The 12,183-nt window shown below is 37.7% G+C and overlaps 2 protein-coding genes across 2 annotated transcripts; both read right to left on the bottom strand.

The window, feature by feature from the left end:
- Positions 1–1,083: 1,083 nt before the first annotated feature.
- On the bottom strand, positions 1,084–1,908 carry LOC131781245 (forkhead box protein S1-like). The gene has a single exon (XM_059097894.1). It carries the CDS (start codon positions 1,906–1,908, stop codon positions 1,084–1,086), a length of 825 nt encoding a protein of 274 aa, XP_058953877.1.
- Positions 1,909–2,240: 332 nt separating this feature from the next.
- On the bottom strand, positions 2,241–12,174 carry LOC131781254 (exocyst complex component 8-like). Its single transcript, XM_059097901.2, has 21 exons — positions 12,090–12,174; positions 11,781–11,936; positions 11,414–11,509; positions 10,759–10,835; positions 10,518–10,660; positions 10,122–10,201; positions 9,588–9,661; positions 8,953–9,220; positions 8,231–8,280; positions 7,915–8,008; positions 7,720–7,771; positions 7,350–7,494; positions 6,815–6,867; positions 6,506–6,633; positions 6,218–6,348; positions 5,801–5,920; positions 5,242–5,347; positions 4,658–4,752; positions 4,456–4,551; positions 4,025–4,096; positions 2,241–3,769 (listed from the first exon to the last, which is right to left on the bottom strand). Exons 1-21 carry the CDS (start codon positions 12,166–12,168, stop codon positions 3,665–3,667), a joined length of 2,220 nt encoding a protein of 739 aa, XP_058953884.2. The 5' UTR covers positions 12,169–12,174; the 3' UTR covers positions 2,241–3,664.
- Between the last annotated feature and the right edge of the window lie 9 nt (positions 12,175–12,183).

Here is a 12,183-nt window from a genome sequence, read left to right on the forward strand (position 1 = left end):
TACAGTCTTAAGTGCAATCTTAAATTTTATTTACAAAATCTTCTTTTTTCCTCAAACCTGTAAACTTTCTTCTGTAATGTAACCTGGTTTCATCAAGCTATTCAAAAATGAATGTCGGAAGTCTAGACTAGAAGGGACAGAAGTCCAATTTCGTGATAGCATCCCATGGCACTTCTGTAGAAGTCTTAACGTTATTTTCTTCTTGAATTCGGACAGTTGACGGTGCTCTTGGAAACTGTTGGCATCACTAGAAAAACTCAACGAGAGAGATATTTGTTCTTCTTGATTAGTCACATTGCAAACGATTCTAAAACAGACTCGCTAACGGGCCAAAAAAAACTGTTATGATTTGACTTTAATAGACTAGAAAATGGCTGTCATCCAAATCATTTCAAATATTTTCATAATTAAAAATATTCCTAAACTCGACACGAAAGTCAGTCAAACCAATTTAATAACACTAATTTCAAATATTGTTTCCTTTTGTTAAAAGTTCAGCATTCAGAACCATGCGTCTTTCACGTCGTTTGTTACTAATGTCCGGTTTCCTACAAAAGACGGTGTTGTCTTTTATCAGTTAAGAGGCCACACAAAACACAGGTTGCTTATTTGTTTTATTGTTTCATGAACCGTAAATTTACATGTTAAAGGAATGGGGAGGAGACAAAATCCGTGAAAACTGCATTGTTTAAAGGTTTTCTTAGAGTTTTTTTTATCATAGCGCAATGAATAGATATATGTTTGCTTATGTTTCATCACGCCTACCAACTTTTTTATTTTTACATTACTTTATCAGTGCGCTTTCTTGCTATGAAAAAGGTTCGAAAAGAAAATCACATTTGTACCCTTTTGCCGTGTTCTTCTATAAATCTCTTGACTGAAAGTCGTTCATCTGGGAAAACATTGTCCCAATATCTTTTTTAATGGCATCAAATTGACATAGACTTGTAATCTTTCGCTAATACTCTCAAACACAAACTACATGGCTACAAATTTCCAAAGAATTAGAGGCTGAAAATATCTTCCAGTAGTTTATTGTCGTAGTACATTGAGGTATTTAAATTCAAATTTTAACATAGAAACTCATTCATAAGAAGTCTGTTTTGCTGGGTCATTCTCTCGGTGATGAAATCTGCGTACTTCAAGTTCTTTTTTGACAGGTATCTGTCTCTGCGACACAAAGGAAAATGCTGACACCGCTTCGTGCGTTTCACTGCTTTTGACATCCTCCCATTTGTCTGATAGTAGCGTCTCGATGTGGAAACCTCTATTTTCTGCTTCATCTGGAAAAATGTTATTGGTGCAACGGATTTCTTGTGATGAGCACCTCGGAACATGTCCAGTTGTGTTCAATTTCGTTCCACCACTCTCTTTTCTCTCCCGGTTTCTTCTCGTGGCCCTTTTGCGTTTGTACTCTCCCCGACTGAAGTCCTCATAGTTAAGTGGATTGATTGCCCAGAAGTGTCCTTTGCCGTTTGGAGAGCGACCCAGTTTAACAAAGCAATCATTGAGTGATAAGTTGTGGCGTATGGAGTTACGCCATCCAGGTCCTTTATTCCTGAAGTAAGGGTAATTTGTTAGAATGTAGTTGTAGATATCACCAAGAACAAGTTTCTGCTGTGGAGAGCTTAGAATTGCTTTTCCAATAAGACCAATGTATGATTGAGTTGGTTTTTCTTCATCTGCGGGTTGATACGGGATGCCTTGAAAGCTTTGGTGGTAACATGGAATACACGGACCAACATAACCTGGCAGAACTCTTACGTCTTTACCGAGGAAAGAGGAAGACATTTCTTGGCTGACGTACCCACTGAAAAAGGACGAATACGGGAACATTGGAGCTGCAGAGATGCTTGGATGATAAAAAGTCGCAGGGCTAACATTCACCGGCGAGAAACTGTTCTCCATTGGCTCAAACTTGGCGAACATCAGAATTTATATCACGGATCAAAGTTTCGAGACTTTCACAGGATCCACACTCGATTGAAAATGAGCATGGCACGAGTGAACAAACTGTCATATTGGACTGTAAAACACTATGCTTTACGTAATTGATTAATGACGCTTTTACTGACATAAACAATCAAACTCTTTGATATTGGTTTTCCAGCAAAAAAAGGCTTTCATTCAACTACATTTGGTGCCAATTTGTATACATGGACAAACAATGTTCAAAACTAATTTCAAGCTGAGTGAAAGAAAATCTCTTTAATTAAATGTGTGGGTTTTCAATTCAAATGAAATTCACAAGCATTGCAGACTTCTAGAGCTTATTCCGGTTGACATGTTTGTCCACTTATTCATATAATTAGCGCCCTTATAATTTATTTAGCATTTTTGAATAATTGTCACAACAACTTGCTAAACCTTAAAAAAGAAAGGTTTATTCTTCTTAAATCCCCTAGGATCCATTCCCACTCTTTTTTGACCGAGTACCTGTAATCTCACCGTTAAAAGACAAGACTGACCACAACGTGAAACCAAAAACAAGCAATTCCAAGTAGCTCAGAGCTGTAAAAAAGCGAGGTTCATGTTACATTTCGTGATAAACGTGACAAGAAATACTGAACTAACTATTCGAAGTAATACAAGTCTGTTCCAGTGTTCTGTTTGTATAAGAATGGAGTTAATATCACATCCGCCCGTACATTTGTTTGGCATTGTTTGTGTAACGTGCTAATGCTAGCGTTATTGTTTACGGATACAAAGGCGCGTGATTGCTTAGACTCACAAAGAAACAATTCCCTGCAGTTTTTTTTCGGGGCTTCTGGTGAAACACACAAGTATTTTCGTGATCCAGCCTAACGAAGTCTTCATTTAATGCTAATTAACGCCAAAACAACCATAAAGCTTCTCTCTCTCTCGTGTAATTCATTTATTTTTTCGTTGTAACGTTCAGTACTAATTAAAGAGTGGGTCGACTCCACTACAGTTGAAGATTTTATAAAAAAAAAAAAAACCAAATTGGTTTTCGTGGTTAAAAATCTACTAATAAGGAAAGGTACTTTGGTTTCCAAATTCATTCTCTGAGTCTATTTAACCCTTATAGCCACGACTTGAGGACTCAAAGTGTTTTTTTGCACAAAACTCGAATATTGGCAGCGTAACCGTCACTGCATTACTATGCAAAACGAATGTGGTGAATTTTTCTCTTTCGCAGATAAAGAAGAAACAAAGAATGTAGAGCCCTTTTTGCAAGGGTGACAAGGATAATATCACAATTTAACTCTTTCATTCCAATGAGCGCGTTATTAAGACCAGTCAGGGTAATTTTACTGCTCTCTCTGCACTAAATTAAATTGAAAACGTCACAAGAATTTTCCATCCAAGGGAAACAGATAAAAGATTCCCCCACCACTCAACAACGATCATAGGCGGACGAAAGGCTCGACTGCAGCCTCACCCATTAGCGCATGGAGCGTAGGACAACTGTTACTTCTCATCCAATGATAACTGAACTTTTCTCGGTATCGAAACAATAATTGTACATCATTATCAGACTGAATTCACTAGAAATAAAGATTTGTTTCTGTAAGATACAAGAAAATTGAAGTTCTCATTTGGTTACTTCTGTTATTTTGTTTTCAGTTCTGTTTTGAACAGACTATAATGAAGTGTCTTCTTGAAAACAATTTATCATTAGTGGTGAGATGTTGTCACATTTTCATTTGCCAGTTTTTCCTTCCGTCGCATCACTTGAAGGAGTAATGGACTGAAGTCTCTTTAACTCGCTCTGTATTTCCATGAAACGACCAGGATTAGTCCCAACCTAAAGAAAAATGGCAAAAATAAGAAAAGAAACAAAAAAGAGCTCATTCCAGGAGGTGGATCGGTTTTCCCTTAACTACCGTCCACACAAAACCAAAGTAATCACAACAGCCTTTCAGAATAACGGTAAAGGAACCCACGAAAACTCAAGCGCGGAAAAAAGCGAACAAGGAAATTCTACGCAAGCAAATAAAACACAGACAAACAATCGAAAAGAAAACGAAACTCGCAAACCATACTTAAACCGCATACCTACCTTCAATCGCTTTTTAATCAGAGGAAGGGTAATTTCAAAGACAAATGAAGCATTCATAAGGATGAACTCACGCTGGAAAAAAAAGTACACACAACAGGTTATAAAAGACAACATAACAAGACGGTTGTAACTCAGAAGCCTTTAGTGGGTGTTGAGCTTATCAGAGCTACAAGCCACTTGCCAGGGATCCTGCTTCTCGGCTTTTTACAATACTAATAATTTAGATAAAACCTAACCGAAAGGAGCAAATCCGAACTAAACAAAACAAACGTTAAAGGCGGAATAACAAAGACATCGGTAAAGAACTTATTTTTGATCAGCGTGCAGCGAGGCCTAGGACATCGACTGCCGCCAGCACTAACGCCAAACCCCGCTGGTAAGCGGACGTCCTCGCTGAAGGAAATGAACGCTGAATACAGGCAGATGCTTACCTGGCTTGCATACCGACCAGATTTAAGAATGGCCTCGAACAGAACCACTTGGTTTTCAAACAAATCCCCAATGCATTCTACGAACCATGGCTGAAGCTGAAAGTTGAAAGGGATACTTTTATTTTACTACGCAAAATAAAAGACAAAGATTAAGGAAAAAAATAACCGTTTGTATCACGCATATTATTAGTAGACTTCTTGCCTGTGGTGTATTGACTGTTAATCCGTCTCCTACGAAGCCCAACACTCCTTTAATAAAAGCCACAGTGGCACTGCTCAGGTTCACTTTATTGCCATCTGTGTTCAACAAAACAACAAAGCGAAGGAGGGTCATGGCTATAATCTCAGTAAATTTCAAGTAAAGCTTCTCTCTACCGACTGTTGTTCCAAGACCCTATGGGTGATTAGTTGCTAGATAGACTGTCGGCAGATAGCCGACAGGCTGGAACAGGCTGCCAACAGGCTACCGATAGATTACCGACAAGTCGGGACCAGCTTTAGACCAAATACCGTAGGCTGGCTAAAGGGCAAGAGGACGCGATCAGTCGGTCGGTCCGAGTGATCAGCATGTTCAACTCCAGACCGAGATTTCTGATTGCAGAAGCCGACATGGAATAAAGAGAACCTTGGTTCTGAAGGCAAATTATCACTGAAGCGCAAACGGGAAGAACTAACTATTAATTGCCATAATTGCAACATCGAATTCTAGATAACTTAAACAAAAAATGCCGGGTAAAGGAAACTGCAAAGGAAACAAAAAATCGATAAATGGACACAGCTTCTTACCAACAAGTTGTTGAAAACTCTCAATACCCAGGCTTTCCATTTCTTCACATAATTTTCCAAGCTGATCTGCATGTCCTTCAAACTCCATTGGTTTCCAATTTGTTTCCTTCATGAGGAAAAAAACATATCGTGAATTCATAATAGAGAGAAACTCTCTGTAGATTTGAAATTATTCGATTATTCAGTGTAGAGATGACCACCTGTGAGAAGTTTAAAGTAAAACACAAGAAGCCGCTGAGGTGTCTGTCCTCATTCGCTCCATGGCACGAGTGGGATTCAGAGTTTGTATTATTGCCTGCTACGCGTTTACTAGAAGTAAACTATGAGTTCGCCGAGCTACGTCATTGTATAAGCAACTTAGTCATGTACAATCCATGTTAATTTTCTCCATTCTTATTCATTCTTGTTCCTTCATGGTTGTCATCGCAACTTTTGTGTTTTTCCTATCTTTTATTTGGAGTCTCCTTTCGAGTTGAAGGTTGTTATGCACGCCACAAAAAATGGCTCCGGAAAAAACGGTGACGATGTTATTTCCACGTTTACATTTCATGTCACTTACCATGGCCCTGTGCCTTGAAAACTTCACCATCTGATCTCTTGTGTCAAGGAGTGCTTCAACAATGTCTCTAAGAAGCATCTCTTGCATGGAGAATGTCAAGTCTAGGCCGATCTCCTGCAGCTGTACAATCAACATGTCACAAGCTAAGTTTTACACAGTCAAAATGTATAAACTTTTTGTTTTTGGTTGGAACCAGGATAGAAAGTAAGGACAACCGTATAACAGCCCCACGATGGGTGCCATTTAGGGGTCCGAAGAGATAAATATCAACAAGGATTCTGGGAAAGAGGCGCTACATCGCAGAGAAAACAGTAGCAAAATATACCACGAGAACGAAAGACAGACATCGTTGACGATGGCTATATATCTTGCGGCTTTCAGCAACAAGGTCAAACGTGAGAACACAGTAAGGTTTACCTTTTCACACTGATGCCTTGCCATGCTAACACAAACACCAGTAGCTGCTAAACCCATCTCCCTTCTGAATACTTGATTAGAAAAGCGTGACACAAAGTGCTTCAGTTCACTTTTGGCCCACACGACAAAGGCTGGTCGGAGAGAGAAAAACAAGAATTAGTAAAAGACTACTGAAGCTATTACTAGAGCTGTAAATATTCATTTCAAGTAAACGAAGTTCAATACTAGAAAGCATTTACAGCTACAGCATGGAGGAAGAAAGTTAGGAAAGAAGATTTTTCTACTGACCTGAACTAAACCCTCTGTTAGCAGAGAAAACTTGTTCAAACTCTTTACCAGTCTCTATGATGCTACTAAAGAACGCGGTGGACAACTTAGAGATGTATAGAGATGTAGCCCCTTCAATCTTGAGTTGCCTTAAAAAATAAAGCAGTCATCCATATCACATAACGGTTCTTGTAGTGAGCTTCTACTCTGCACTTCATTAGATCTGTACTAAGTCTAGCTTTGTATCAAATTAGGTCTGCATGCAGCTGGTATGCTGGGTTCAATCATTTTAGTTGTGCAAAGTAATTAGAACAAATTGTGATAGGTTACCTTATAGCATGTTTGATGGCTTCACTTCTGTTCCTCAAGAAAAGCTGACATGCCTGCCTCGTCAAAAGTAAAGATAAGAGAGGTCAATTAGGGTTGTTCAAGTATCCTTCCCCATTCCCACCCACCCTGACACATGCACACCTTGAAAAAGTCGCCAGTAATACAAATGCGCACTATAAAAGTGAAGAAACAAATTCAAACGGGATTCGGGGTAAGCTTATCTTTTATTGATAACACGTCAATCGTGTAGCATGACCGTGTACGTGACAGTCACTGACGTTTTGACAAACCGAGCAAAGCCATCATAACAGTCGAGATCAGGCTCACAAGTTATCAATTGCTGTCAACCGTCTACTCAGGTTGTAGCAAGGTCACTGTCACCTACAGTCTTGTTCTGCACCACCCTCAACCGAACAATGTAGCGCACGATCGACTGATAACCTTATCACTGCATCATTTTTTAAGTAAAAAAATCCGATCAAAAATCTCCTCTTTTGACAAGTATGCAAGATTATAGAACATTAATATGCCACACCTCAGAAGCTCTCCCCAGTCTAACCAACAGTGACACAGTTCTTCTGGTTGCTCGTGGTCCTACATGAAGTAGAAAGCTCCGACTAGAGTCCAACTCATCAATAAGAGCATCTACCAACTGCTTTACTCGACGATCAAGGCGAACTCTAACCAAATAAAAATGAAATAATGTCGCCCACAAAAACACAATGAAAGTATTGAAAGAGTTAGTAGAAATCTATTTCTTCCTAGCTAGCGCTGTACACCCTTATGGTACAGGTATTTCAGTGGCTAATTTTGAACACCTTTTACATGTCCAGGGGTTCTTTAAACTGAACAACTGATAGGACACTACATTTTATCAACTTGACAATAAATTTGGTAAGACTTACTTGATTTCTTTTGCTGCTTGAGAGCTGCTGTTTTCTTTCAAATATTTATTCGCTGAAAGAATAATTATAAGATATGCTGAGCTTAAATCATTCTACCAGGGCCAGCACAGAGAGCTTTTAGGTGGGAAGGAAGGAGGGAGGATGACCGTGTTAGCTTAATCTAGGTTCACTATTTGCCGAGGAAACACTACTCACTTCTATCTATTAACTCCATGGCCCTCTCAAAATCCCTTTGAGCTATGAACATGTCTAAATCTTCTGGCATATCTCTAAGCCAACCTTTTCCAGCCTGAAAGAAATATACAAAAAAGCTAAATATAATTTTATGTAAAGAATTAATTAAGCCACAATGCTGACTGGATCAAGAACAGGGAAACAACGAGGAGGTGTAGAGAGGAATAAAGACCAAACTCAAGACAACAGAGGAAATCAGGCCTAAATTTTGGTTCACATACATCATTTAAACTCTTACATGTACTAGTGGTTGCTCTCTGATTCAATTTTTTGTTACCTTGACAACAATGGAGTTTCCAGAATTAGGTGAGGAAGAAGAAACAGGCCCTGTAACAAAAACACAGACATGTATATAAAAGACATGCCCCCTAAGTTTTAATCTGTTCTATATTTTAAGACACCGTCACTTTCAATTGATAAGTATCTTCCCTTGAGAAAGTTAAAGCACTCCAGGTATTTGAAGGGAAAGTTAAGCAGGGACTTCTGTTGCATTAATCTACTCCCTCCTTCCCACCCCAAGCACTCTCCAGTGCTTGCACATTGAGGCAGATAACTACATAATACTAGATGGGTCCTCATGACCATTGTGGGGAGATCTTGGTGCATCTGCTGGAAATGGTTTATTATAAAGTGGTTAGCCAGTGGTGATGCCTCCCTACCATGTTGACCTTGCCCCAGACAAGGGGCTGGTAACAAGACTTTTCCATTTTCTAGTTTATCAGATAAATATTTTTAATTTCAATTTTTTCAGAGTCTCATTTTTAAGGTGTTGATTTCAATTAATGATTTTTGCCATTATTTTGTCTGATGCCTTAGTCATTCATTGCACCTTAGTTTCAACTGTTAGACAAATGAGTAATTGTTTTGAGTTTTTCAGTTTCTGATGGGTCCCTATGGTAACCTCTCTGCTAAACTGTGGATTCAAGCAGTATCTTCCATAAAGGTCAAGCAGATTATTTTCTGCATGTGTACTGTTTTGATAAAGATCATTATAGCAACCTTCATCCTCCTCTTCATCAAAAGGATTAGTGGATTTGCTTTCATTAAATGGATTCTTGTCATCATCATAATTATTTGAGAAAGGATTGCTGTTGTCATCCTCTACGAATGGATTTTTTCCACTATCTTCAACAAAAGGATTGGAATTCTCTGAACTGCTGGTAATCTCTGTATTGGATGCAACTTCACTGCCACCTTCATTAACCTCTTGTTCCAGCTTCAGTTTAAAGTTCTTTTTACATTCTTCAATCCTATCCAACCACTCTTTCTAGAAAATAAGTACAAAAAGGTAACAATTAGATGCTATGTCAGACAGGTGCATTAAAAGGAAATACCTCAATTGTAAGCCAAAAACTTGTGCAAGAAACATGCATTACATCAAAAGTATAACTGAATTGTTTTCTTTACATTGTACTCCATTATTAATTTCTTTAAAAGAGACATACAAGTGCAGGGCTGAATGATTTTTTTCTGGACTGGCTCAGGTCGACTCATCCCACTCTGCTCACATCAATTTTCATTCCCATGTTTTGTTAATGGGATTATGTAAGCAGGGCCTTGTGGGTCAGGAGATAATAATAATATTATTACTGTATACATGTATATTACTGGTAGTTCATTTTTCTTCTCCTCACCTTGATTGTTTTATTTTCGGCTTGATACACATGAGTTTCTGGGAACAGAAAAACCTTGAAAGCATCCTTCAAACCTGAGATGTGCATCAAAACCAATGACTCATTATAAATTTGTAACATAACCACCAACATGCATTAGATGTAAACCTAAAAATCTGTTTATTGTCCAGCTTATTGTCAGATGCTCTTATTATTAGAGATGAATAGTCTGAGACTTTGCACTGATTATACAATCAAATACTAAACATAATGCTGTTAGTTGTAATTAGTCCCTGTATTATGGCTAACAATCTCAATAGGATATATAAATTGATCCAGAACACAGGCACAGTTCTCACCACAGTACAGTGCTATTCAAGACCTTACCACCAACTTCAGTTAGATTAGAGCTCACTAAAAAAATTATATACAAGTAACCTCATAATGTACTAGCTATTTACCTTCTTTTCTAGCCTGTTATTGGTTAAAAACGAGTCACAAAATAAAGAAACTGAAGAGGGTGAGGTCAAGGTGATTGCCCAACAATATACATACCATCAGCACTTGTCATATTCACCACTGCAACATTTTCTAGTTCAAACAGGCTTTGGAACTTAAAACGAACTGGACCACGCCTTAGAAAAGCGAAAATATTGAAGACAATCAATAGTTACTAATAACCCTGGGCAAGTCTGTATCAATACCATGGTATTAAGATTAATTCCAAATATAGACTCAGACTAACTAACAAACAAGTCGAGACAGGTTAAGTTTCATATGAGATCAGTTTAAGGATAAAAACTGTATATGAATTCTAAGATTTCACAGAAAACTGACCTAGGAAAAGATCAGATCACTTTCATAACTTTTCTTTATGTCTCTTTAGTTCAATTGTAAACTTAACATCATCACCAGTGAACCATGGATCAATACAACTGCTGTTGACAGTACCTGTTTTGAATGATGTTTGCGACCACCATACTGTCATGTAACAGGAAGGCATGAATTTTAGATTTTGGAAGAAATGTTTCTGGATCCACCTCAACCAGGTCTCCCTCAAAAACACAGTTCACATCAGTGATATCTAGGACACTCTGTAAATTTAAATCGTAAAATTAATTGACCATCTATTTCATTCCTAGTTAATTTCATTTTTAACAATATTCATTTCAAACATATAAATATAACTTACAGCCAGACCCTCTACTGATTCTATTGAGCTGCTACCTTTTTCATCTTTCTTTGAGGGTTTCATTGAAGAATTAGGATCTAAATTAAAGAACAGCAATAGTTTTGTGCAATTATTAAAATTGTTAATAGGGTAATATAATTATTATAATAACTTAGAATGGTACTTATAAATAATTATTTACACTGTAAAACAAAATTTCACACACCACTAAGAGTGTTTTTTTGGCCAGAAATATGTACTCTTTCTGAAGAGTATTGACTAAAACAAGACTTTACAAAATGCTAAGGGGAGTGAAGGATGGGATAAGGTAACAGGGGGCAAATACACCCATCAGTTAGTTCCATCTTCTTTCAGATGAGGAAGTAGATACTTAAACAATTAAAACATGCCTGTGGATCAACATGTGGATCAAACATAAAACTTTTTATGTTTGGTTGTTCTCAAACATGCCTTGTACATGAATTAGTGAATATCACCACTTTCTTATTTTAAAAGATATTTTAACCTGTTGTGATTCGTAATATTAACTGAATTATTAGATCCAAGCTTAAGAGCTTTAATGACAAAATAGACAGAGAGCTATACAGAGATTTGGCTACTCAACGTAGTTCTTATGTTGTGAGTATTTCCAATTTCTTTGGTATATACATATTACCTTGTGTTCCAAATAAAGACATGTCTTCCTGACTGCTGAGTATCGCTTTTTGCTCCGCCAAAAAATGTCCCAACTGATACATTTCTGCTTCTAGATCTAATAGATTATGTTATGGAATCTGCATCACTGACATTTATTACGATTCGTAACTAATCCAAATCCACATGTACAACATCCTGCAGGACGTTCTGTTCGCATTGGTCTTGAAAAATCCTTCGAAAGAGTGGTATATTAAGGATACCGATAAACAAGCACACGAAGTTAGTTTTCTGTTTGCATCTTTAATCTTACAATCTCGATTGTACTCTTTCGGCATCCCCCATCACTGAGCACACACACCCTCGCCTGATTAAAAGCTAAAGGATACATGATATTTCCTTTGATGTTTCGATGAACTGCATGTAGTTCTTATAAACATTTTTCTTCAAGCTAACCGCAGTTTCTTCGCTTAAAGTCTGAATACGCTTTCGATGATCCTGAAGTTCAGCATCAGTGTCACACTTCGCAGACAGATCCCTGACATCTGAAGCAAAAAAAATAAGGATGGAAGGTGCAGTCCACCTAGAGCTCTGTATCATGATAAGATAGTCAATTACAGGTACATTAAAACGAAAAATGATAATTTTGAAGAAACAAAGGGTGGTTATCGCCTAATTAGTTTTCATGCAATACTTACATTTATCAGGATCGAAGGAAGAACTTGAAAATTTAAGCGCGAGTTGAGGAGAAGAAACATCATCCAATTTGACCGCCATGTTTGTTTTCGTACC

The sequence above is a fragment of the Pocillopora verrucosa genome, chromosome 9 (assembly GCF_036669915.1).
Source record: "Pocillopora verrucosa isolate sample1 chromosome 9, ASM3666991v2, whole genome shotgun sequence".
Classification (NCBI taxonomy): domain Eukaryota; kingdom Metazoa; phylum Cnidaria; class Anthozoa; order Scleractinia; family Pocilloporidae; genus Pocillopora; species Pocillopora verrucosa.

Excerpts from the sequence above, each read along its gene's own strand:
- LOC131781245 (XM_059097894.1), bottom strand. The coding sequence starts at position 1,908 with ATGGAGAACAGTTTCTCGCCGGTGAATGTTAGCCCTGCGACTTTTTAT.
- LOC131781254 (XM_059097901.2), bottom strand. The coding sequence starts at position 12,168 with ATGGCGGTCAAATTGGATGATGTTTCTTCTCCTCAACTCGCGCTTAAA. Across the intron at positions 10,661-10,758 it reads AATCAGTAGAGGGTCTGGCT|AGTGTCCTAGATATCACTGA; the intron begins GTAAGTTATATT and ends TTAAATTTACAG. Across the intron at positions 5,348-5,800 it reads TTTCAAGGCACAGGGCCATG|GAAACAAATTGGAAACCAAT; the intron begins GTAAGTGACATG and ends TTCCTCATGAAG.